The sequence below is a fragment of the Apodemus sylvaticus genome, chromosome 3 (assembly GCF_947179515.1).
Source record: "Apodemus sylvaticus chromosome 3, mApoSyl1.1, whole genome shotgun sequence".
Taxonomy (NCBI): domain Eukaryota; kingdom Metazoa; phylum Chordata; class Mammalia; order Rodentia; family Muridae; genus Apodemus; species Apodemus sylvaticus.
Genome location: NC_067474.1, coordinates 97,843,925 through 97,867,054, shown reverse-complemented (window position 1 = coordinate 97,867,054; position 23,130 = coordinate 97,843,925). Strand labels below are relative to the sequence as shown.

General features: G+C 38.0%; 1 protein-coding gene across 3 annotated transcripts in view; it reads right to left on the bottom strand.

Annotated features, from left to right (window-relative positions):
* The window catches only part of Cntln (centlein), a 271,988-nt gene that overhangs the window by 105,287 nt on the left and 143,571 nt on the right, over nt 1-23,130 (bottom strand). For all 3 annotated transcript variants that reach the window (XR_007977034.1, XM_052176700.1, XM_052176701.1), the window contains exons 11-12: nt 22,317-22,438; nt 20,833-20,952 (exon numbers count right to left, since the gene is read on the bottom strand). Coding sequence is in view for 2 of the 3 variants with exons in the window: in XM_052176700.1 (XP_052032660.1) it covers nt 20,833-20,952; nt 22,317-22,438 (242 nt within the window). In the remaining variant the exon portion in view is untranslated. The remainder of the gene's footprint in view (nt 1-20,832; nt 20,953-22,316; nt 22,439-23,130) is intronic.

Below are 23,130 nucleotides of genomic sequence, written 5' to 3'. Positions count from 1 at the left end.
CTCTGCATCTCTGGGATGAAGCCTACTTGATCATGGTGGATGATCGTTTTGATGTGTTCTTGGATTTGGTTGGCAAGAATTTAATTGAGTATTTTTGCATCGATATTCATAAGGGAAATTAGCCTGAAGTTCTCTTTCTTTGTTGGATCTTTGTGTGGTTTTGGTATCAGCATAATTGTGGCTTCATAGAACGAGTTGGGTAGTGTTCCTTCTGCTTCTATTTTGTGGAATAGTTTGAAGAGTATGGGTGTTAGGTCTTCGTTGAAGGTCTGAAAAAATTCTGCACTAAAACCATCTGGTCCCGTGCTTTATTTGGTTGGAAGACTTTCTATGACCTCTTTTATTTCTTTGGGGTTTATGGGACTATTTAGATGATTTATTTGATCCTGATTTAATTTTGGTGTTTGGTATCTGTCTAGGAAATTGTCCATTTTCTCCAGATTCTCCATTGTGTTGAGTATAGGCTTCTGTAATATGACCTGATGATTTTTTGAATTTCCTCCGTTTCTGTTGTTATATCTCCCTTTTCATTTCTAATTTTGTTAATTTGGATACTGTCTCTGTGCCCTTTGGTTAGTCTGGCTAAGGGTTTATCTATCTTGTTGATTTTCTCAAAGAACCAGCTCCTGGTTTTGTTGATTCCTTGTATGGTTCTCTTTGTTTCTACTTGATTGATTTCAGCCCTGAGTTTGATGATTTCCTGTCTTCTACTCCTCCTGGGTGAATTAGCTTCTTTTTGGTCCAGGGATTTCAGGTGTGCAGTTAAAACTGCTAGTGTATGGTCTCTCCAGTTTCTTTTTTGGAGGCACACAGGGCTATGAGTTTTCCTCTTAGCACTGCTTTCATTGTGTCCCATAGACTTGGGTATGTTGTGCCTTCATTTTCATTAAATTCTAAAAAGTCTTTGATTTTTTCCTTTATTTCTTCCTTGACCAAGGTATCATTGAGTAGAGTACTGTTCAGTTTCCATGTGTATGTGGGCTTTCCATTGTTTTTGTTGCTATTGAAGACCACTTTTCATAGTAATCTGATAGGATGCATTGGATTAGTTCGATCTTCTTATATTTGTTGAGGTCTGTCTTGTGACCAATTATATGATCGATTTTGGAGAAAGTACCATAAGGTGCTGAGAAAAAGGTATATTCTTTTTCTTTAGGATGAAATGTTTTACATATATATATATATATATATATATATGTTAAATCCAATTGGTCCAAATCTTCAATTAGTTTCACTGTGTTCCTGTTTAGTTTCTGTTTTCCTGATCAGTCCTTTGAGGAGAGTGGAGTGTTTAAGTCACCCACAATTATTGTGTTAGGTGCAATGTGTGCTTTGAGCTTTAGTAAAGTTTCTTTTACAAATGAGGTTGCCCTTACATTTAGAGCATAGATGTTAAGAATTGAAAGTTCTTCTTGGTGGATTTTTTCTTTAACCAGCAAGAAGTGTCCTTCCGTGTCTCTTTTGATGACTTTGGGTTGAAAGTCAATTTTATCTGATATTAGAGTGGCTACTCCGGCTTGTTTCCAGAGTCCATTTGCTTGTAAAATTGTCTTCCAGCCTTTTACTCTAAGGTAGTGTTTGTCTTTGAGTCTGAGGTGTGTTTCATGTATGCAGCAAAATGTAGGGTCCTGGTTACATATCCAGTCTGTTAGTCTACGTCTTTTTATTGGGGAATTGAGTCCATTGATGTTAAGAGATATTAAGGAATAGTGATTATTACTTTCTGTCATTTTTGATGTTATTTTTTATATTTGATTGGCTATCTTCTTTTTTGGTTTGATGAAAGAAGGTTACTATCTTGCTTTTTCCAAGGTGTAGTTTCCCTCCTTGTATTGGTGTTTTGCATCTATTATCTTTTGTAGGGCTGGCTTTGTGGAAAGTTATTGTGTAAATTTGGTTTTGTCATGGAATATCTTGGTTTCTAAATCTATGGTGACTGAGAGTTTTGCTGGGTATAGTAGTTTTGGCTGGCATTTGTGTTCTCTTAGAGTCTGCATGAGCTCCGCCTAGGATCTTCTAGCTGTCATGGTCTCTGGTGAGAAGTCTGGTATAATTCTGATAGGTCTTCCTTTATATGTTACTTGGCATTTTTCTCTCACTGCCTTTAATATTCTTTCTTTTTTTAGTACATTTGGGGTTTTGATTATTATGCAACAGGAGGTATTTCTGTTCTGGTCCAGTCTGTTTGGAGTTCTGTAGGCTTCTTGTATATTCATGGGTATCTCTCTCTTTAGGTTAGGGAAGTTTTCTTCCATAATTTTGTTGAAGATATTTGCTGGCCCTTTAATTTATAAATCTTCACTCTCATCAATGCCTATAATCCTTAGGTTTGGCTTTCTCATTATGTCCTGGATTTCCTGGATGTTTTGGGTTACAGCTTTTTGCATTTTGCATTGTCTTTGACTGTTGAGTCCATGGTTTCTATGGTATCTTCAGCATCTGAGATTCTTTCTTCTTTCTCTTGTATTCTGTTGTTGATATTTGCATCTATGTCTCCAGATTTCTTCTTAAGGTTTTCTATCTCCAAAGTTGTCTCCCTTTGTGATTTCTTAGTTGTTTCTACTTCTGTTTTTAGATATTGGATGGTTTTGTTCAGTTCCTTCACTTGCTTGTTTGTATTTTCCTGTAATTCTTTAAGAGATTTTTGCGTTTCCTCTTTCATGACTTCTGCCTGTTGACCCAAGTTTTCCTGTATTTCTTTAAGTGATTTTTGCATTTCCTCCTTACTGGCTTCTATCTTTTGACCCATATTCTCCTGAATTTCTTTAAATGAGTTTTGTGTTTCCCTTGTAAGGGCTTCTCACTTTTGATCCATTTTTTCCTGTATTACTTGGGACTTTCGGGGAATGGGGGTCCAGAAAAGGGGAAATCATTTGAAATGTAAATAAATATATCAATAAATTAAGAAAAAAGAGATTTATTTATGTCCTCCTTGTGTTCCTCTAACAACATCATGACCAGTGATTTTTAAATCCATTTTTTTTTCTGGTGTGTTGGGTTATCTAGGACTTGCTGTTGTTGGAGAATTGGGTTCAGATGCTGCCATATTGCTTTGATTTCTGTCAGTAATGTTCCTGCATTTGCCTTTTGCCATCTGGCGTTAATTGGTTCTGTTGTCACTGGCTGGTGCTTGAACCTCCTGTGAGCCCATAAGGCTATTTCTGCACCACTGGATGACTGGGTTTCCCCTGGCACAGATTGCTGATGCGGTGTCCTCCTCTTGGGTGCTGTTGGAGCTCTGGTGTGTCCTACTCCAAGCAATGTTATAGTCGGGTTGTATCTGTGAACCTGGTGTTGCCTGTCTACTCCATCAGGGAGCAAAGATGGTTTCAGGGATCCCCTTCCTGAAGGCACTCCGCAAGGCACAGGCCCTATGCCTGGCTGGCACACAGATGAACTGCAGTTCTGCCCAGGTCCTGGGTGCAGGCAGCAGCCCAGAGGTCTGCATCCCCAGAGATATCTCTGTACCTGGGGCTGCTTGGCCTGTCCACCCTGAGGCGAAGATGGCGGCTGGGATCCCCTCCAAATGCTGACTACCCCGCAGGGCACAGGACCCACTCCTGGTTGGCACACAGACGAACCACCGATCTGCCCAGGTCCTGGGCATAGGCACCAGCCCGGCGGTCTGTGTCCTCAGAGATCTTAAATTCAGGATATCTCAGAATCAATCCATTCAGTTCTGTCCCATTCCATTCTACTTCAGGAATATATCAAAAAGAACAGAAAACTAAATATTCAATTGCCCACCAATGGGTCAATGTATAAACAAAGTAAAAAATAATATTTTTATATATCACTTGTAGATTATGCTTCAAAATATTATGCAAAAAGGCAGATATAAATGTTAAATATAGTCTGGTCTTATTTATATGAAGTAATGAGAATAGGTAAATCCACAGAGAAAGAAGCAGCTTTGCTTGGTAGGAGTGGGGGGGAAAGCAACAGACAGAGGGAAAAAATGATAATTTTATGTACTTGAGGTCTCCTTTGAAGATCATAAAAACACTTTGGAATTAAAGGCCACAGTTTTAGGCACTGTGAATCTACTAAATAATGCTGAGTTGTGCACTGAAAACCCCAATACAAGTAATACTGTAACTTTCTATGTACTATGCTTCTTTTCTAGTTAATAATGAAAATTGGCCAAAAGGCTATTAAAAATTATATGTAACTATAATATGGGATAAAATTATGCATATATTTAAGTTGAATTTAAAGTTATTAAGAATTTGAAGTTATATCACTACTGATCCCCCCTGAGTATCTATGCCCCAAATGCAAGGGTACCCATATTTGTAAAAGAAACATTAATAAGCTTAAATCACACTTTGAACCCTATACATAAACAGACTTTAATACCCCATTCTCACAAATGGACAGGTCATTGAGACTGAAACTAAACAAAAAATATTGATATTAATGTATGTTAAGAATCAAATGGACCTAACAGATATCTGCAGAAAATTTCACCCAAATAGGAAATAATATCCCTTCTTCTCAGCACCTCATTGAACCTTACCCAAAAATGACCATATAGTTGGTCACAAGTCTCAACAGATACAAGAACATGGAAATAACTGCCTGTATCTTATCAGACCACCATGGCATAAACCTGTATTTCAACAATAACAGAAACAACAGAAAGCCTACAAACCCATGGATTTCAATAATAAAAACAACATAAAGGTCTCAAAAGAACACTCATGGTATGCACTCACTGATAAACGGATATTAGCCTAGAAGCTTAGAATACCCAAGACACAATTCACATATCAAATGATGTCCAAGGAAAAGGAAGGAGTGGCCCCATGGTCTTGGAAATGTTCAGTGCAGCAGTGTAGGGGAATACCAGGACAGGGAAGTGGGAAGGGGTGAATTGGGGAACAGCGAGACAGAAGAGAGCTTATGGGACTTTTGGGGAGGGGGGGATCCAGGAAAGAGAAAATCACTTGAAATGTAAATAAAGAATATATCGAATAAAAAAATATAGTATCCAAAAAAAAAAAAAAGAAACAACAGAAAGCCTACAAACCCATGGAAACTGAACAACTCTGTACTCAATGACCACTGGGTCAAGGAAGAAATAAAAGACAAAACTAAAGTCTTTCTAGAATTCAATGAAAATGAATGCTAAACATACCAAAACTTATGGGACACAAAAAAGCAGTAATAAGAGGAAAATTCATAGCCTATATGCCTCCATAAAGAAATTGGTGAGATCTCATACTGGCTTCTTGATATTGGCTATTTCCTTAATAAATACCACTTACTAAGGTTAAATCAAGATCAGGTAAACAATTTCAATAGGCCCATATTCCCTAAGGAAAGAGAAACAATTAAAAGTCTCCTAAACAAACAAACAAAAAGTCCAGGACCTGATGATTTAAGTGCAGAAGTGTATGCACACTTTCAAAGAAGAGCTAATAGAAATGCTCCTCAACCTACATTCCACAAAATAGAAACAGAAGGACTCTGAGGCCATAGTCACCCTGATATGATAAACCACTCAAAGACTCAACCAAGAAAGAAAATTTCAGACCATTCTCCCTTATGAACATTGATGCAAAGATTCAATAAAATACTTGCACACCAAATCCAAGAACACATTAAAATATCATCCATCATGATCAAGTAGGCTTAACACCAGAGATGCAGGAGTGGTTCAACAAACAAAAATCCATCAGGATGTGGAGCAATGGGAACACTCCTCCATTGTTGGTAGGAGTGAAAATTGTACATTCATTTTGCAAATTTGGAAAAGCAATTTGGTGCTTTCTTAGAAAACTGGGAAAATAGTTCTACCTCAAGACCCAGCTGTACCACTCCTGGGCATATATCCAAAAGATGATACAGGAATGTGTAGTGAATGCTATCATACCTAGGAATCATACTAAGGACAGGGACCTGTAGCTATGGCTGGCACTGCCTAAGAAATGATTTCCTGGATTGGATGAGGTTAACTCTGTGACAGAACTGAACCTTTCTGCAGTATTATGTAATACACAAAGTATAATGGGGTCTTACCATGCTGTCCAGATTGGTCACAAACCCCTAGGACATAAAGCAGTCCTACTGCTTCTGATTTCCAAGTATCTAGGACTACAGGTACTTGTCCCCATGCCCAGTGACAAATGTTTTTACCTAAGAGTTTTCATTTTTGAAAATGTTAACAAGTATTAGAGTCTGTAGGTTCCAAAGTCTAATTTAACCTTAGCAAGGCAACATGTTCAGCTTAACAAAGGGAAGGGAACCTAGGAGCCTTTCTGAGAAATTTTACTATGTAACAACCAAAGTGGAAATTTACCTCCCTGGGACACAGGCTTACCTACACAATAAACCCCAGACTTTGAAAGAATTATTCTTGTATAAACTACTGAATATTCAATCTCTATTTTAGTGCCTAGTTTCTAAATTACACTGGTAAATACTAACTATATGAATGTCTATATAAATGCCTGGCAGATAAACTGAAGAAAGACGTCAATTTCTCCATTCATACATTTCTGATTTCTTGGTTTCTTGTTAAAACACAGTAACAAGTAGCTATATGTCACAACTTTATATGAAATGATATATATAGAAAATACATAAAGAGGAAATGTTCAAGTCTTTACATTTCTATGCCATAGAAGTGCTTAATATTTCTAACCAAACCCCTCCTGCACTGGACAGCCCACCTGTGTGTAGGATTCCACCAAGAACCATCTTATTTGCAACCCTCCAGAGTCCCTTACATGCCATATCCAACCCTTCCACTCAGTATGAGTTCCTACCTCCATGTTCAAACCTGATGATTCTCCTTGACTTCTCCATCCATAACTTCTTCCCAACCCACCAGATTTAGCCATATCCAGAACCTGGCCTAATCTGGACTAACATGCCTGTACCTTAAATGACCTTAGAGTTCTACTAGACCATCCCTACTAATTCTATCAGGGAATTCTACAAGCCCTTCTCACCATCTCTAATATTCATGAAGCCAGATCTATCCCCACCCTCCAGGCTCAGAGCAAGAAGCATATCCTATATACCAGTCTCCTCTGTCCAACTCACTTCATTTCATCCAATCCAGTTTGAATATCTAGGCCCAACCCACTGGTACATTCTGTTTTCTGCCCCAACCTATTGTCTGTATCTGAAGTAACAAAAAGAAGTTAACATGCCCAGAGATCTCATGGGGATTCATCTCATCTGCAGAGACCAAGTCAAGATACTATTGCTGATGCAAAGAAACACTTGCCTACAGGAGCTTGGTATGGCTGCTTTCTGTAATTCTACCAGCACCTTACCAATACAGATGCATATACTCACAGCAAATCATCAGACTGAGCACAGGGAGCCCAATGGAAGATCTAGGGGAAGGACTGTGAAGGAGCTGAAGGGGATTGCAACCCCATAGGAAAAACAATATAAACTACCCAGACCATCTAGAGACCTCAGGTATTAAAACACCAACCAAAGAGTATACATGGAGGGATCCATGGATCCAGATACATATAGCAGAGGATGGCCTTATGTGACATCAATGTGGGGGGGGACCAATCCTTGGTCCTTTAGAGAGGCTTGATGTCTCAGCTTAGGGAGATGCTAGGGGAGTGGGTGAGTGGGAGAAGAGCATCCTCATAGAGGCAAAGGGGAGGGGAAAGAGAGGAGATGGGATGGGGTTTGTAGAGGGATAACTGGGAAAGGGGTTATCATTTGAAATGTCAATAAATAAAATGATTATTTTTTTAAAAAAAGAAAAGATATATAAAACAGATCAAGTAGGTATCTTCTCTCCAAAAACCTACCAGTCCTGTAAAAATGTTTTTCCAGTGAGATTTACCTAATGAACTCCAGGACACAAAATTTAAAAGAACAATCCAAAAGTTAATCAAAAAATTCATGGAGTTTAAAGAAAATAAAAAATAACAGCTAAATAAAATTAAGAAGAACTTAGTCATTCTGATTGGTATAAGGTCTAAGGGTCATTTTGATTTGTATTTCCCTGATAACTAAGGACTGAACATTTATTTAAGTGCTTCTAAGTCATTTGAGATTTCTCTGTTAAGAATTCTCCATTTAGGACATCGGTACAGGGAGAAAGTTTCTGAACAGAACACCAATAGTGTATGCTCTAAGAGCAAGAATTGACAAATGGGACCTCATAAAATTACAAAGTTTCTGTAAGGCAAAGGACACCATCAAGAGGATAAATCGGCAACCAACAAATTGGGAAAAGATCTTCACCAATCCTACATCAGATAGAGGGCTAATATCCAATATATATAAAGAACTCAAGAAGTTAGACTCCAGAAAACCAAACAACCCTATTAAAAAATGGGGTACAGAGTTAAACAAAGAATTCTCACCTGAAGAACATCGGATGGCGGAGAAGCATCTTAAAAAATGCTCAACTTCATTGGTCATTAGGGAAATGCAAATCAAAACAACCCTGAGATTTCACCTTACACCAGTCAGAATGGCTAAGATTAAAAATTCCGGAGATAGCAGGTGTTGGAGAGGGTGTGGAGAAAGAGGAACACTCCTCCACTGCTGGTGGGGTTGCAAATTGGTACAACCACTCTGGAAATCAGTCTGGCGGTTCCTCCGAAAACTGGGCACCTCACTTCCAGAAGATCCTGCTATACCACTCCTGGGCATATACCCAGAGGATTCCACACCATGTAATAAGGATACATGCTCTACTATGTTCATAGCAGCCCTATTTATAATTGCCAGATGCTGGAAAGAACCCAGGTATCCCTCAACAGAAGAGTGGATGCAAAAAATGTGGTATATCTACACAATGGAGTACTATTCAGCCATTAGAAACAATGAATTCATGAAATTCTTAGGCAAATGGATGGACCTAGAGAACATCATACTAAGTGAGGTAACCCAGACTCAAAAGATGAATCATGGTATGCACTCACTAATAAGTGGATATTAACCTAGAAACCTGGATTACCCAAAACATAATCTACACATCAAATGAGGTACAAGAAGAAAGGAGGAGTGGCTCCTTGTTCTGGAATGACTCAGTGAAGCAGTATAGGGCAAAACCAGAACGGGGAAGTGGGAAGGGGTGGGTGGGAAGATAGGGGGAGAGAAGGGGGCTTATGGGACTTTTTGGGAGGGGGGGCTAGAAAAGGGGAAATCATTTGAAATGTAAATAAAAAATATACCGAATTAAAAAAATTAAAAAAAAAGAATTCTCCATTTAGCTCTGTACCCCATGTTTTACTTGGGCCATTTGGCTTTTTGGAGTCTAACTTCTTGAGCCCTTTATATATTTTGGATATTAGCCCTCTATTGAATATAGGGTCAGTGAGGATCTTTTCCTAATCTGTTGGTTGCTGTTTTGTCCTATTGACAGTGTTCATTGCCTTACAGAAGCCTTCAATTTCATGGGGTCCCATTTGTCAATTGTTTATCTTAGAGCCTGAGTCATTAGAGTTCTGTTAAGGAAATTTTCCCATGTGCCAATGTATTTGAGGCTCTTTCCCACTTTCTCTTCTATTAGATTCAGTATATATTGTTTTATGTTGAGGCACTTGAGCCATCTGGACTTAAGTTTTATATAAGGTGATAAATATGGATCAATTTGCAATCTACTACATGTACCCTGCCATTTAGACCACTATCATTTTGTTGAAGATTCTTTCTTTTTGTTCACAGTACAGATTTGGTTTCTTTGTCAAAGATCAAGTTTCCATAGGTGTGTGGGCTTATTTCTGGTCTTTGATCAACCTCTCTGTCTCTATACCAATGCCATGCAGTTTTTATATTTATTGCTCTATGGTATAGCTTGAGATTAGGCATGGTGATTCCCCCAGAAGTTATTTTATGGTTCAGAATTGTTTTCACTATTCTGAATTTATTGTTTTTCCATATTAAGTTGTTCTTTACATGTCTGTGAAGAATTGTGTTGAAATTTTGATGGGAATTGCATGGAGTCTGTAGATTGCCTTTGGTAAGATAACATTTTTCACTATGATAATCCTGCCAATCCATGAGCATGGGATACCTTTCCACCTTCTGAGGTCTTCTTCATTTTCTTTCTTCAGGGACTTGAAGTTCTTGTCATATAGATCTTTCACTTGCTTAGTTAGAATTAGAGTAGGATATTGTAAAGGGTATTGTTTCACTAATTTCTTTTTCAGCCCATTTGTCATTTGTAGAAAGGAAGGCTACTGATTTGTTTGAGTTAATTTTATATCCAGCCACTTTCCTGAATTCTGGTGAGGGTGAGAAACAGGAACACTCCTCCATGGCTGGTGGGATTGCAAACTGGTGCAACCACTTTGGGAACCAGTTTAGCAGTTACTTAAAAAATTGGACATAGTTTCTACCTGAAGACCCAGCTATGCCACTCCTGTGCATATACCCAAAAGATGCTCCACCATACCACAAGGACACATGATCTACTAAGTTTATAGCCACCATATTTGTACGAGCCAGAAGCTGGAACCAACCCAGATGTCCCTCAAACTAAGAATGGATACAGAAAATGTGGTTCATTTACACAATGGTATACTATTCAGCCATTAAACAAGGACATGATGAATTTTGCAGGTAAATGGATGGAACTAGAAAATATCATCCTGAGTGAGATAACTCAGATCCTAAAGGACATGTCTGGTATGTACTCACTTATAAGTGGATATTAGCTAGAAAGTACAGAAAACTCACACTACAACTCACAGATGGTATGGAGCTTAAAAAGAAGGAAGGCCCAAGTATGAACACTTCAATCTCACTTAGAAAGGGTACAAAATAATTACTGGAGGCAGAGAGAAGGAGGGAACTAGGTGGGAGAGGAGATGAGGAGGGGAAAGGGGACAGGATCAGGTATTGGGGGAGATAGGAAAGAAGCCCAGAAGAGGGCCAGGAGAATGAATGAAAATATACAGCAGCAGGTGGAGGGGGTGTGAAGGGAACATCTAGAAAGTCCCAGAGACCTGAGATATGAGAGGCTCTCTGGACTCAATGGGGATGACATGAGCCAAAATGCCCAACAGTGGGGAGATAGAACCCAAAGAGATTACCTCCAATAGGTAAACATGGCCCCCGGTTGAGGCATGGGGCCACCTAACCATCTTCAAAATTTCTGACCCAGAATTGTTCCTGACTAAAGTAAATGTGGGGATAAAATAAGATCAGAGCCTGAAGGAAAGGTTATCCAGTGACTGTCCCAACTTGGGATCCATCCCATGAGCAGGTACCAAATCCTGACACTATTACTAATGCCATGTTTTGCTCACAGACAGGAAACCAACATGGGTGTCCTCTGAGAGGCTGTACCAGCAGCTGAGACAGATGCAGATACTCACAGCCAACCACTGAGTTGAGGTTGAAAACCCTTATGAAAGAGTTAGGGGAAGGACTGAAGGATCTCAAGGGGATGGGAACCCATAGGAAGAACAATAGTATCAACTAACCAGGACCCCTCAGAGCTCCCAGAGACTAACTCACCAACCAAAGAGCACACAGAGACTGGTCCATGGTCCTTGCCATGTGTAGCAGAGCACACTGCCTTGTTTAGCCTCAGTAGGAGAGGAGGCACCTAATCCTATAGAAAATTGATGCCCCAGGGACAGGGGATGATGGCAGGGGTGATGGGGGTTGGGATTGGTGTGTGTGGGTAGGAGTGGAGGAGCACCCTCACAGCAAAGGGGAGGGGGCAGGGTGAAGGACTCAGGAAGGGGTGACCAGGAAGGGAGGGGCAACATTTGGAATGTAATAAACAAAATAATTTAAATAAAAGAAAGAAACAATTAAAAAGAAACCAGGAAAAATAAAAACAAAAAACACCTGAATGATGCCAAAGAAAACACAAAAATAAAGCTGATAGAAATGTTGAGGACGATCCAGGATCAGAGAATAGGATTCAACAAAGAGACAGCAACACTGAAGAGGACTCGAGCTGAAAAGAAGATAGAATTGAAATATGAAAAACTCAACTAGAAAACACAAGAACTTAAGAAAAACTAGAGGATATCAAGCAAATAAGCAAGAAATATACTTTTAAAAAAAGATCCACAGGAAAGGAACATAGAAGAAATATGAAATATTATGAAAAAACTGAATTATATCCACAGTTGAGGGAAATGACTCCCCAGTTAATTCCCAGTATGGCTGTGGGCCATACGTTCAACAAAATCATAGAAAAAATTCTCCCAAAGTAAGGAATAAAGAATCTACACAGATACAAGAAGAAAGTAATATTTAGGACTTAAGAAAGGAGTGAGTACAGAAGGACTATGAAAAGAAATGTGAAACCATAATTAGTAGGTTAGAAAGTACCACTGAGAATACAAATACCACCAAAACCCAACAATTATACACATATCTCAATAGAAACTTTAAACATCAATGGCCTCAATTCTATGATCAAAAGACACTGACTGAATAAATGATCCAGAAACAAAATCCAATCTATTTTTGCATTAAGATGTGTACTACCTTAAAGTAAAAGGAGAGACAAAAGTACTCATATCAAATAGGACCAGGAAACCAATAGGTTTCACTATACTAATGTATGATAAAATAAACATTAATAACAGTGATTGATGGTGATGATGGTAATAATAAAAAAATCAGAAAAGATGAAGAGGGACATCATTCTAATCAAGTGAATAGTTAACTAAGAAGATGTTAAAATCCTAAATATATATGCACCAAACTCTGGGGTGGTCAATTTCATAAAAAATTCTAGAACTGGACTTAAAGACACAGATAAACATAAGTCCTTTAATAGTAGGTGGTTTCAATGCTCCACTTTCTCCATTTTGCAGGTCATCTGGACAAAAACTAAAGAGAAACATCACAATTTGTTATTATATATCAAATGGACTTAACAAATATCTAGAGTATTCTATTCAACAACCAAAGAATACACCTTCTACTCAGCAGCACATGAAAGCTTTCCTAAATTAGAGCAAATCCTGGGATATAAAATGAATCTTTACAAATTCAAAAGCCTGAAGTCACCATTTGTATCTTATCTGGCTACACGGCAATAAAACTTAAAATTGACAGAATACATATTTGTAATAAATACACAAACGTATGGAGATTAAACAACTCATTACTGATGATAAATGGATCAAAGAAGTGAAGTGGAAACTTAATGGTTCTTTGGGAAGTCAGTTGTGTTGGATGGCGTTTTGCTGGGGCATACAGGTAAAGGAATGCTTTCCTGAAGTGGACACAGGTGAAAGACCAAGGCAGACTCATGAAGGAATGTTTCACTGAAGCAGACACAGGAGAGAGGATGTTATGCTAAAGCAAACACACGAAAGGATAAGTGATGTAGAATTCTTTGCTAACAACAGGCATGTATTGGTGCACCTTACATTATGTAGTTGAGCCTCATTTGTCATGACTCCATGGACTTGGGCTGACTGGATGCATATGCTGAGTGCTGAAGCAAGACCCATGCTGAGGCAAGGCACTTGGAGGACACATGATGTTTGGAGGGCACAAACAGGACTTGACAGAGAGAGCTTGGCTTGCTGGTACAGTCAGCTGTGCAAGACCACAAGGGTCTCATCTTCAGTGATCTCTGATTCCCTGAGAGAGGCATAGCCTAGAACATCTACTGGCATTCCTCCTGGTCCCTCCTGCTGACTTGAGCTGAGGCTGAGGCCTGGCTGTCTATGCTAGGTCCTGTCACCACTGTTGCTAACTTGACTCTATGGAATTGGACTGCTGATGTATCCATGAGGTAATTGCAAGTGGATCAAACTGCAGCTTTCTGCTAACCTGTGAACTGAACTGCCAATTTCCAGACTTCACAGATAGAAGTTATTCCAAAGAACCATTCTAAATAGGTCCACTTCCTCCCTATCCATCCTTTCTTTTCCACTACCTCTGGTGGATGGTGCGCTACAGGGGAGGTTAAAGCATTAAAGAACCACCATTAAAATAGGATTTGAAAAAAATTAAAGTTACAAAGATGAAATCAAAAAGAAATAAAAAAATTCCTGGAACTATATAAAATTGGAAACTCAATACAACAAAGCCACTAGGACATACTAAAAACAGTCCTCTGAAGAAAATTTATAGGTCAAAGTTCCTCAACAAATCAGAAAGACCCTAAATAAATGCTTAATAACAATGCAACTCAAAACTTTGGAAGAACAATCTAAGTTCAAATCTAACAGATGACAAGTAATATAAAAAGTAAGAGCTTAAATCAATGAAAGAGATAGAAAGAAAACAATATATAGAATCAACAAATCTAAGAGTTCATTCTTTGAGATCAACAACATGAAAAACCTTTTCCCCAGAAAGAAAGAGAAGGCCTAACAAAAAGATCAGAAATTAATATGGAAGTACAAAAAATAATCAGAATATTATGAAGGAATGGTTTTAAAACTATACTCCAACAAGATGGAAAACATAACAGAAATGGATGAATTTATAGATTTGTCCAAAAAATTAAACCAGGAAGAAATCAGAAATCAAATAAATCCATACAATTGAGAAGAATGAAAAAATGTGGCTGTTAGAATAATGGACTCCAGAGGATCTGAATACTTGGTCCCTGGTTGGTGTCTAGGAAGTATGAAAATGTGTGGCTTTGTTGGAGGAGGGATGAGCTTGGGGATGAGCTTTGAAGTTTAGACCATTCCAGTTGGCTCTCGCTCTGTCTTGTGGTCCTTGTTTCAAAAATCAAGCTCTTGGGTAATGTCTAATGCCTGCCTTCCCGCCTGCTGTCATGTTCTGCACCATGATGCTTATGGAATTATGCACTGAAACTCTATGCAAGTCCCCAATTAAATAATTTCTTTTATAAATTTCCTTAGTAAAGAGATCATGTGCTGGCTAGTTTTATGTCAACTTGACACAGGTGGTAACCTCAATAGAGAAAAATGCCTCTATAAAATTAGCCTGTAAGACATTTTCTTAATTAGTGATTGATGTTTTGGGTCATGGTGTTTTGACATAGGTATAGAATCCTAACGAAGAGAGGTCCCTTTAGGGCAACAGAAAAGTAACTAAGACAAACAGTAATAAAAAAGCCCTGAAGCTAAAACACGTCCAAGTCCCAATGAATTCACAGCAAAATTCTACACAGAATAGATCTACAACCAATACTTAAGCATTCAAAGGAATAAAAACAGAAGAAACACTTCCCAAATGCCTTCTATGGAGCCAGGGGGCAGTACAGCCTCAGAGGCAACTTCCACTTGAGGAACTAACTGAAGACTTCCAGAGAGTCTCAGGTGAGAGCAGACAATGCCAGCCACCAGGAATACATGCTTGCTTGGAACCAATGGGACAAAGGTGGAGGATATAAAGGGCGCTTACTCCCTGAATATTAATAGACACATTTGCTGCAGTGGGAGTTCTCACCTGCTCACTGACTCTGAGCCTTTGATTCCTTATCACCTCCTACCCATAGCCCAAGGGTGAGTATGGTCAGGTGTGTAAAGCAGCACAAGTCAACAAATGTAGTAAGCCACATAAATGGACTTAAAGAAAGAAACATTTCACTAAGATCATTTCAATAGATTCAGAAAAATTATTTTAAAAATGTATTATGTTTTCATGATCAAAGTCCTAGAAGAGTAGAGGAAATGTATTTCAACATAATAAAAGCTATATATGAGAAACTCACAGTCACCAAAATTGTAACTGGAGTAAATCTTGAAAGAATCCATTCAAATCAGGAGCAAGACAAGAGATGTCCACGATCCCACTCCTTCTCAGCAATGTGCTTAAAATACTAACTGGAGAAATAAGTTAGGAGAAGGAAATTAAAGAGATACAAATAGGAAAAAAAGTCAAACTATCCCTATTTGCTGATGGAATACTATACATTAGAGATCCAATTACATTTTTAGTCCAAAGTTGCAAATTCTTCCACATTCATCCAAACATAACATGGTTGTTCTTCATAGCAACAGGCCACTCTGATACCAACTCCTGTGTTAGTGAGTTTTCTGTAGCTGTGATAAAATGACCACTGTAACTTCAAGAAGCATCTATTTGGTCTTACAGTTCCAGAGGACAAGATTCTATCATGGTCAGAAGGCATGGAGCAGGCATGGTGGAAGGAGAGGGAACCTGAGACCTCACATCTGTAACTGGGAACACAGAGTGGGAGTGGGGAAGGACACATTACAATGGAATTGGAATTGACACATGCCTTTTTATCTCATCTCCAATGACACATTCCTTTTAGCAAGGCCACATCTCCAGTGCCACCAACTGAGGACCAGGTTTTCAAATGCCCAACACTGTGAGGGCCATTTCTAATTCAATTCATCATAATACATTATGTAAAAATTACATGACAGGGATTTTTAAAGCAGTCATAACTAAAATCCTTCAAGAAATTACAAACAATTCTATAATAAATAAAATAGAAACTCTCAGTTGATAAATAAAAAATACTCAAACAGAGATGTTAAATTGAGTCGAACAGAAAAGAAAAATTTATAAAAATTTTAAAATATGGCATTAAATTTAGGTCAGAGAAATAATGCCTAGCTATAATATCAAAGTCATGGTACATAAAATAAAACAATCAGATTTTATTAAAGTTTGCCATGTCCTAAGAAAAGGAGAAGGTAATCTACAGAATAAGAAAAAATATTTTCAAAAAAAAAGAAAAAATATTTTAAAATCATAAGTGATTAATGATTGGAGTACCATATATGTAACAAAAACTTCCAAAGCAAATAATTCAGTAAGAATTATTGTTGAATTTGCTCAGTAACAGCGTTAGTTAGGGTTATTATTGTTGTGATGACCAAAAGCAACATGGGGAAAAGGTTTCATTTGACTTATGCTACCGCATCATTGTTCATTATTAAAGGAGCCAGGACTGGGAACTCCCATCAAACAGGGCAGGAACCTGGAGGCAGGAGCTGATCCACAGGCCAGGAGGGATGCTGCTTACTGGCTTGCTCCCCACGGCTTGCTCAGTGAGCTTTCTTACAGAACCCAGGACCACCAAACCAGAGACAGCGACACCCACAATGAGCTGCCCTCCCCACCCCACCCCCAGTCAACCACTATTAAGGGAATGCCTCATAGTGCACTGGCTTGCCTCCAGTGAGCTCTTATGGAGGTATTTTCTCAACTGAGGCTCACTCATCTCTGATGATTCTTGCTTATGTCAAGTTGACATAAAATAGGAAGCACAGTAACAAATTAGATTTATAAAATAGGCAACAGACTTGAAAGGCCATTCATCAAAGATAAGAACACAGAAAATAAGAATATAAAAGAATACATTAGGGATGTGAAGCCTAGGAGACAGCTCAGAGGGTAAAAGCATCTGGCCAAGCAAGCCTGACAGGCTGGGTTCAGATGCCAGGAACCCAGCCCAGTAAAAGCTGGAACCCTGGGCAAGTGTCTGTGATCCCAGTACTCTTATTGGACAATGGCACCTATTTTCACAAAAACACTAGACATCAGCCTGAACACTTTTCAGAATTGATATTTTGATTTATAATAGTCACTACTGAGAATATTGCTCAGCACAACATGCCAGAAATATGTTTTGGAACATCTAGGTAATTAAATTCTGTCCTAATCTCAAGCCAAACTCTATTTAATGACTTTTTTTAATGAAGCAAGTCAACAACTCAAAAGAGTAATTTTCAAAACCACTCGAGAAGAAAAGAATCTAAAACAAATACTAAATATTAAAATGTTAAAAGTGTTTGTTTTCCACAAGAAAGAACATAAAACTCTGGATGTACATTAAATCACTGCAATGTTTATCATACAATAGTTCAATTTTGATAGTTTCCTTTGTTCGCCATAAGATTACTGTATGTAGTGTTTGCTGGCCTGGAAATGACTACACAGACCAGGCTGGCCCCAGCGTGCTGCAAACCTCCTGCCTCTGCCTCCCCCCAAGTGTTGGGATGATACCCTGACCTATCCTGCATGTGCGCTTCACCATTCTTTGTCAAAAATAATACACTATTTTTTATGAAGTTAAATCTTACTGGACCATAACCATACTATAAATGGAAATTTACACTCACGAATTTAAACAGAGTTCCAAAGAAGTTTGTGAAGCTTTAAAGAGGACTCAGCATTTCCTACAAAGAGCTGTTTAGGGTGTAACAACTCTGCAGAGTAATCAGATTAGGCTTCTGAGAGTTCCCCAACATTCTTTAGGTGGATTCTTTACATTTTTTCTTATTTCATTAATGAGTAAAATATTCCCTAAATATGTCTTTTTTCCAACATAATATTTTCATTGATTGCTTGAGAATTTCACATGCACACCAGTCACACTCACTTTAAAGTCCACTCAGGTATACTCCCAACCCTTGTGACTTCCCCCCAACTGAAAAACAAACAAACAAAACCAAAAACAAAATTAAAAAAATACCATCCAATTTGTGTTGCCTGGATCTGACTCACTGGAGCATGATCAAACTTCTGGTGGCCAAAGTCCTACCCAACCCACATCCTTGTCAGAAGCCACTAATAATGTAGAGCTACACTTCAGCATCTTTAACACAATAAGAGTTTTCTTCCATGGCTTCCAGTCTAGGCTGTTACTTTTTTTTTTTTTTTTTTTTTTTTTTTTTTTGAGGAAAGGGTGTATTTGTCATAGAAGCCTTCTATTTCCCCATTTCTCAACTGTGATTCTGGAGTCATCAATGCTACCACAGAAGTAGTTTCCTTGCCTTTGACAGGCAGAGGGAATATGGATAATGGACTTCCACATGATTTCTGGCAACAGCAAGAACCATGAACATCTACATGGTCTCCATATCAGCATGTGCCATGAACATCAAATGGTGTCCTGTGGCAGGATCAATGGTGGACATCAAAATAGCATTCTGCTGCAGCACAAACCTCAAACACCTTCATAGCCCCCAGTGACAGCACAGGACAAAGACATCAACATGGCCTTCTACAGGGCAACATGGACCACAGATACCAATATAGCCCACAATGGCAGCCCATGGAAATCAACATGACTTGAGGTGGCAGCCCAGACCAAAAACATCTGCCTGGACTATCGTGACAACACAGTTTATAGACCTCAACATGGCCTCGGTGGCAGCATAGGCCACTCATACAAACGGAGTCCTGGTTAGACTCCCAGGTTAGAGCAAAGCCCATAAATATTAACATGGCTTCAGGCAGGGGCACAGACCAAGGACATCCACATGGCCTTCAGTGGTAACATGGGCCACAGACATCAATAAGGCCCCCACCTGCAGTAGAACCAAGGACAAGAACACTCTTATCCTTCGAGTTAACATCTATCTACCTGAATTTTCTTGAGTAGCTTAGCTCTAACAGCTAGTTAGAGTAGGTCTCTAATTTAACTTAATTCCTAAAAGATTAATGCAGTACCGGTACATTCTAAACCATGGATGAGCTTTGGAAATACAATATTTAGTAAAATAATAGGGCTACAGAAAGTATATGAAAAATTGAGAGTAGGAAAATCTATAAACAGAGAATAGCATGTAATTACTTAGGGCTGGAAAAGTAGATGGAAGGGTAGGTTGAACAGGCTAGAGGTAATAAAGACGTTCTAAAAATAACAGTAACTATAGATAGTGTAGAAACCTTGGAATAGGCTTTGAATTATGTGTAATATGGGAGAATTATATGGCTTATGAATTATATTTCAATAAAGCTATTCCAAATCATCAAAAAATGTTTGAACCAAAAAATTTATGTAGCCTGTAAAGCAAGTTTCATGTAAGAGACATAGTTATTAGCCTTTAATCTTCAGCTATAATAGAGAAAACTGTACTTTAGGAGGTAAATGAGAATATACACTTAAATCTGACATGATAATTTCCTCAAAAGTTTATCATTATATAGAAAAGAATCAAGAGTTACACAGATTAGAAATAAAGAAGCTTTATGCTTACAGCTAAGAATAATCAATGACATTTAAGTACAATATGCCACATGATGTTAAATTGTACCAAACTAAACAATATCATAAACAACTGACTTAAAAACTTCATAATTCATATGTTAAAAATTCACTCTAAATGAAAAACATAGTTAAGTAAAGGAACAGGCTAATTATATTGGTATAATCTTTCTTTGTCTGAAAATAAAACAAGACAAAAGATGTTCCTTCTTTGCCAAGCTGAATGTAATAGCCCGTGAATTATAAGATCAAGCAAGCAAACTGTGTGTTTTCTAAAATATGAGTATCCTTCATCAAGTTTTATACTTAGGGCAGCTAAAAGACCTATGTAGAGGATCCACATTAAACCCAAAGGACAGGTAGTGCACAGCAAAAGAGAGAGCAATTCCCTCGTGTCTTCTGCAGGTCACTACCAAGGACCATGTTAGCAGATCCACACCAGACCCTTAACAGGCAGTTCTGCTGCTGCCAGTAATTAGCTTGGACAGCTCTGGCTCCAAGAGTAGCAGCAAGGCTACACCATAATGAGCTCAGCTGGGATTAGCAGGACAGGGCAGGGAACCAAGAGAGCTCAGGCATTCTGCATTGCGTATATATCTAGGAGATCAAACAAGGATGGCTGGCTAGGTTATCCCCTCTCCACCTCATTCCAAAAATGAAGCAAGGCAGTGTCTAAAATACAGGCTAATGAAGAACGACACCCTCAACAGATGAGAGCCACATTAATTAACACAATCCCTAGATCATATTATACAGTTTCTGTTAGAGCTAGCAAATGAGCAAGTTGTTATTGCATGTTTTTATATATATATGCATATATATACACATACATACATATGGTCTTATTTATAAATCTCAGATAATTTCATTTTCAAGTTTTAAAATGTGCTTCTCTAATAGACTTTGAGTAACAAAAATAAATCTCAAATTATTTATACAATTTCTCTTGTTGAAAAACAACTCACTTCTGAACCATCAACTCCCGGTTTTCTCTTTTGAAATATGCCAGTTCATTCCACACAGCATCAGAATCTTCATGCTGAAGCTGTTGAGGATCTGCTCGTTCCGTTCTTCTGGTTTCAGCCCTATTTTTAAAGTAAACAACTGCATATTGAAAGTGGTATAAAAGTTTATTTATACATTCCTTAAAATTCATAACTATTTATGAATTGAGACCAAATCTCAATTACTATTTTAATTTTACTACTTTTTAAATGACTTTCCTAATACCTAAGCATGTAAAAGTTAAAGTCCTATATCATAATTTCCTAATGTGAAATTGCTACCGGGAAAGCAAACTTTTAAGCAGACATATGATATTAATAAACCTAGGGGTTTATTTCTCTCATTTATTCTAGTATAATAGTAATAAAACATACACTGTAGGATTGTAAGTCTACATAAGAGACCACAGCAACTGATTCATCTAGAATTTGCTGACATCTGACCTGCATGTGGTAAAGATGCCCTATCACAGGCACATTATTAATGTGACTGTGTCAAAAAGCAGATTGCACTCTTGTAGCTGCTACTGCAAGCTGGGTGAGCAGAGGTTAACACTAGGGAAAGTGGCTTCATCACTGCTTTACTGAGACATGATGTGAAACATTTCCCATTCATCACAGGAAGAGGTTAGAAGTGACAATTATCTACCAGTGAGGCCAAATGCCCTTTATAGTTTCATTTTTCTGTATATGAAACAAACTTCACTTTTAGTTTCTAAAAGTGCTGTACTGGCCGATTTAGAAACTACTTCTCTACAGAACAGACCAATGTGTATCATCAACAGTGCCCTAAAGGATCCATCTCAAGGTGGGAGGGAAGTAGATTTGCTCTTCTCATCCAGTCCTTTGCCCTCTGTTGATACTGTTACCAGGGGAGCAACTTACAACTAACCAAGATCTGAACACCTGTTCAGAGCAATTGAACTGAGACTGCCAATTCATTCAGATAAGCTGAAGTTTAAAAAACTGATGGATAGTAAAGATCTTCAAATTGCAGACTGGGTTGAAATAGTTTTAAGGTGGTTAACTATACATGTAGTTTTCATATTTCTACTGTCTTTCCATTAAAATGTAAATACTTTGGGGGTTATAAAAATTTAACATCAGTCTTTTATTTATTTAAAAGCAGTTCTTCAATAATACAGGTATTAACTGGGTTTCCTTTGACTTATAGACATTTATTAAGGTATTCTATTGATAGTAAAGATATACTACTCATAATCACCTTCTGCCAGTGACATCTGTAAATGATAGGAAAATCTATAGTTATGGCTAGCACACTTTTCTGTTTTCATTTGTTATGTTCTCCCCTAAAATATTCACAGTAAAGATTTGACTACCAAATAATTCCTCCAAAACTAAACAAAAGCCATTAAAACACCTATATAATGCTCTCCATTCCCTTTAATATTTAGGGAGATGCCTTTATGAGCGATGTAACTCACACGCCACTGTCTTCTTCCCACTGTTTTAATTGCTCTCTTACTGCTCTGTAGTTGGTGTGTAGCATCTGTAGCCTTTCCTTGCGTTTTTCATGGGCATCTCTTAGCTCATCATTTTCTTGGCTCTATAGAACACAGAAAGCAAGTATACATTTATGAAATACCATTGACATAATGCTTCTAAAATTGCTCACCTAGGGATGAAGCTGGAAGGAAGGTCATGTGAAACAGTGAGTGCATTTACAACACTTACTTAAGAAGCCCGAACCATTTTTTCCCTCTAGTCAAAGAACAGGCTTGCTTGAACCATTCAATCAATTCACTTAATTTTTTGTGCACTTTTCTTAGTTTGAAGACATGAAAATATTCATACATTTATTTTAGAAATGTTTATATTTTTCTGTATTAACATCAAAAGGATTTATCTACACACACATGAAAATTATTTTATTAAAATATAAGGATATTAGTTGCAGCAAGATCAATTCTTAAGGCCACAGATCCATAATCTGTATGTAATAAAGCACAGGGATTTCACAAAGGGAAGAAACCAAGGATAAACTTATGCTATAAACCAGATAATTTACACTTAGGTTCTACCATTAAGACTGGAAGGGAGAAATACACTTAGCAGTTCTGAAGCATAGCACATGAGGGAACTACTGATTAGATATAGCTATAGCAGAAGGGCCAATCTACTTATTAGATATAGCCATAGCACAAGGGCCAATCAATCTGCTGGTCTTTGGAATTACATTCATGTTACTACACTAATTATGAACTATGTTTCTCAAACGAAAACAAGTGACTTCCTGAC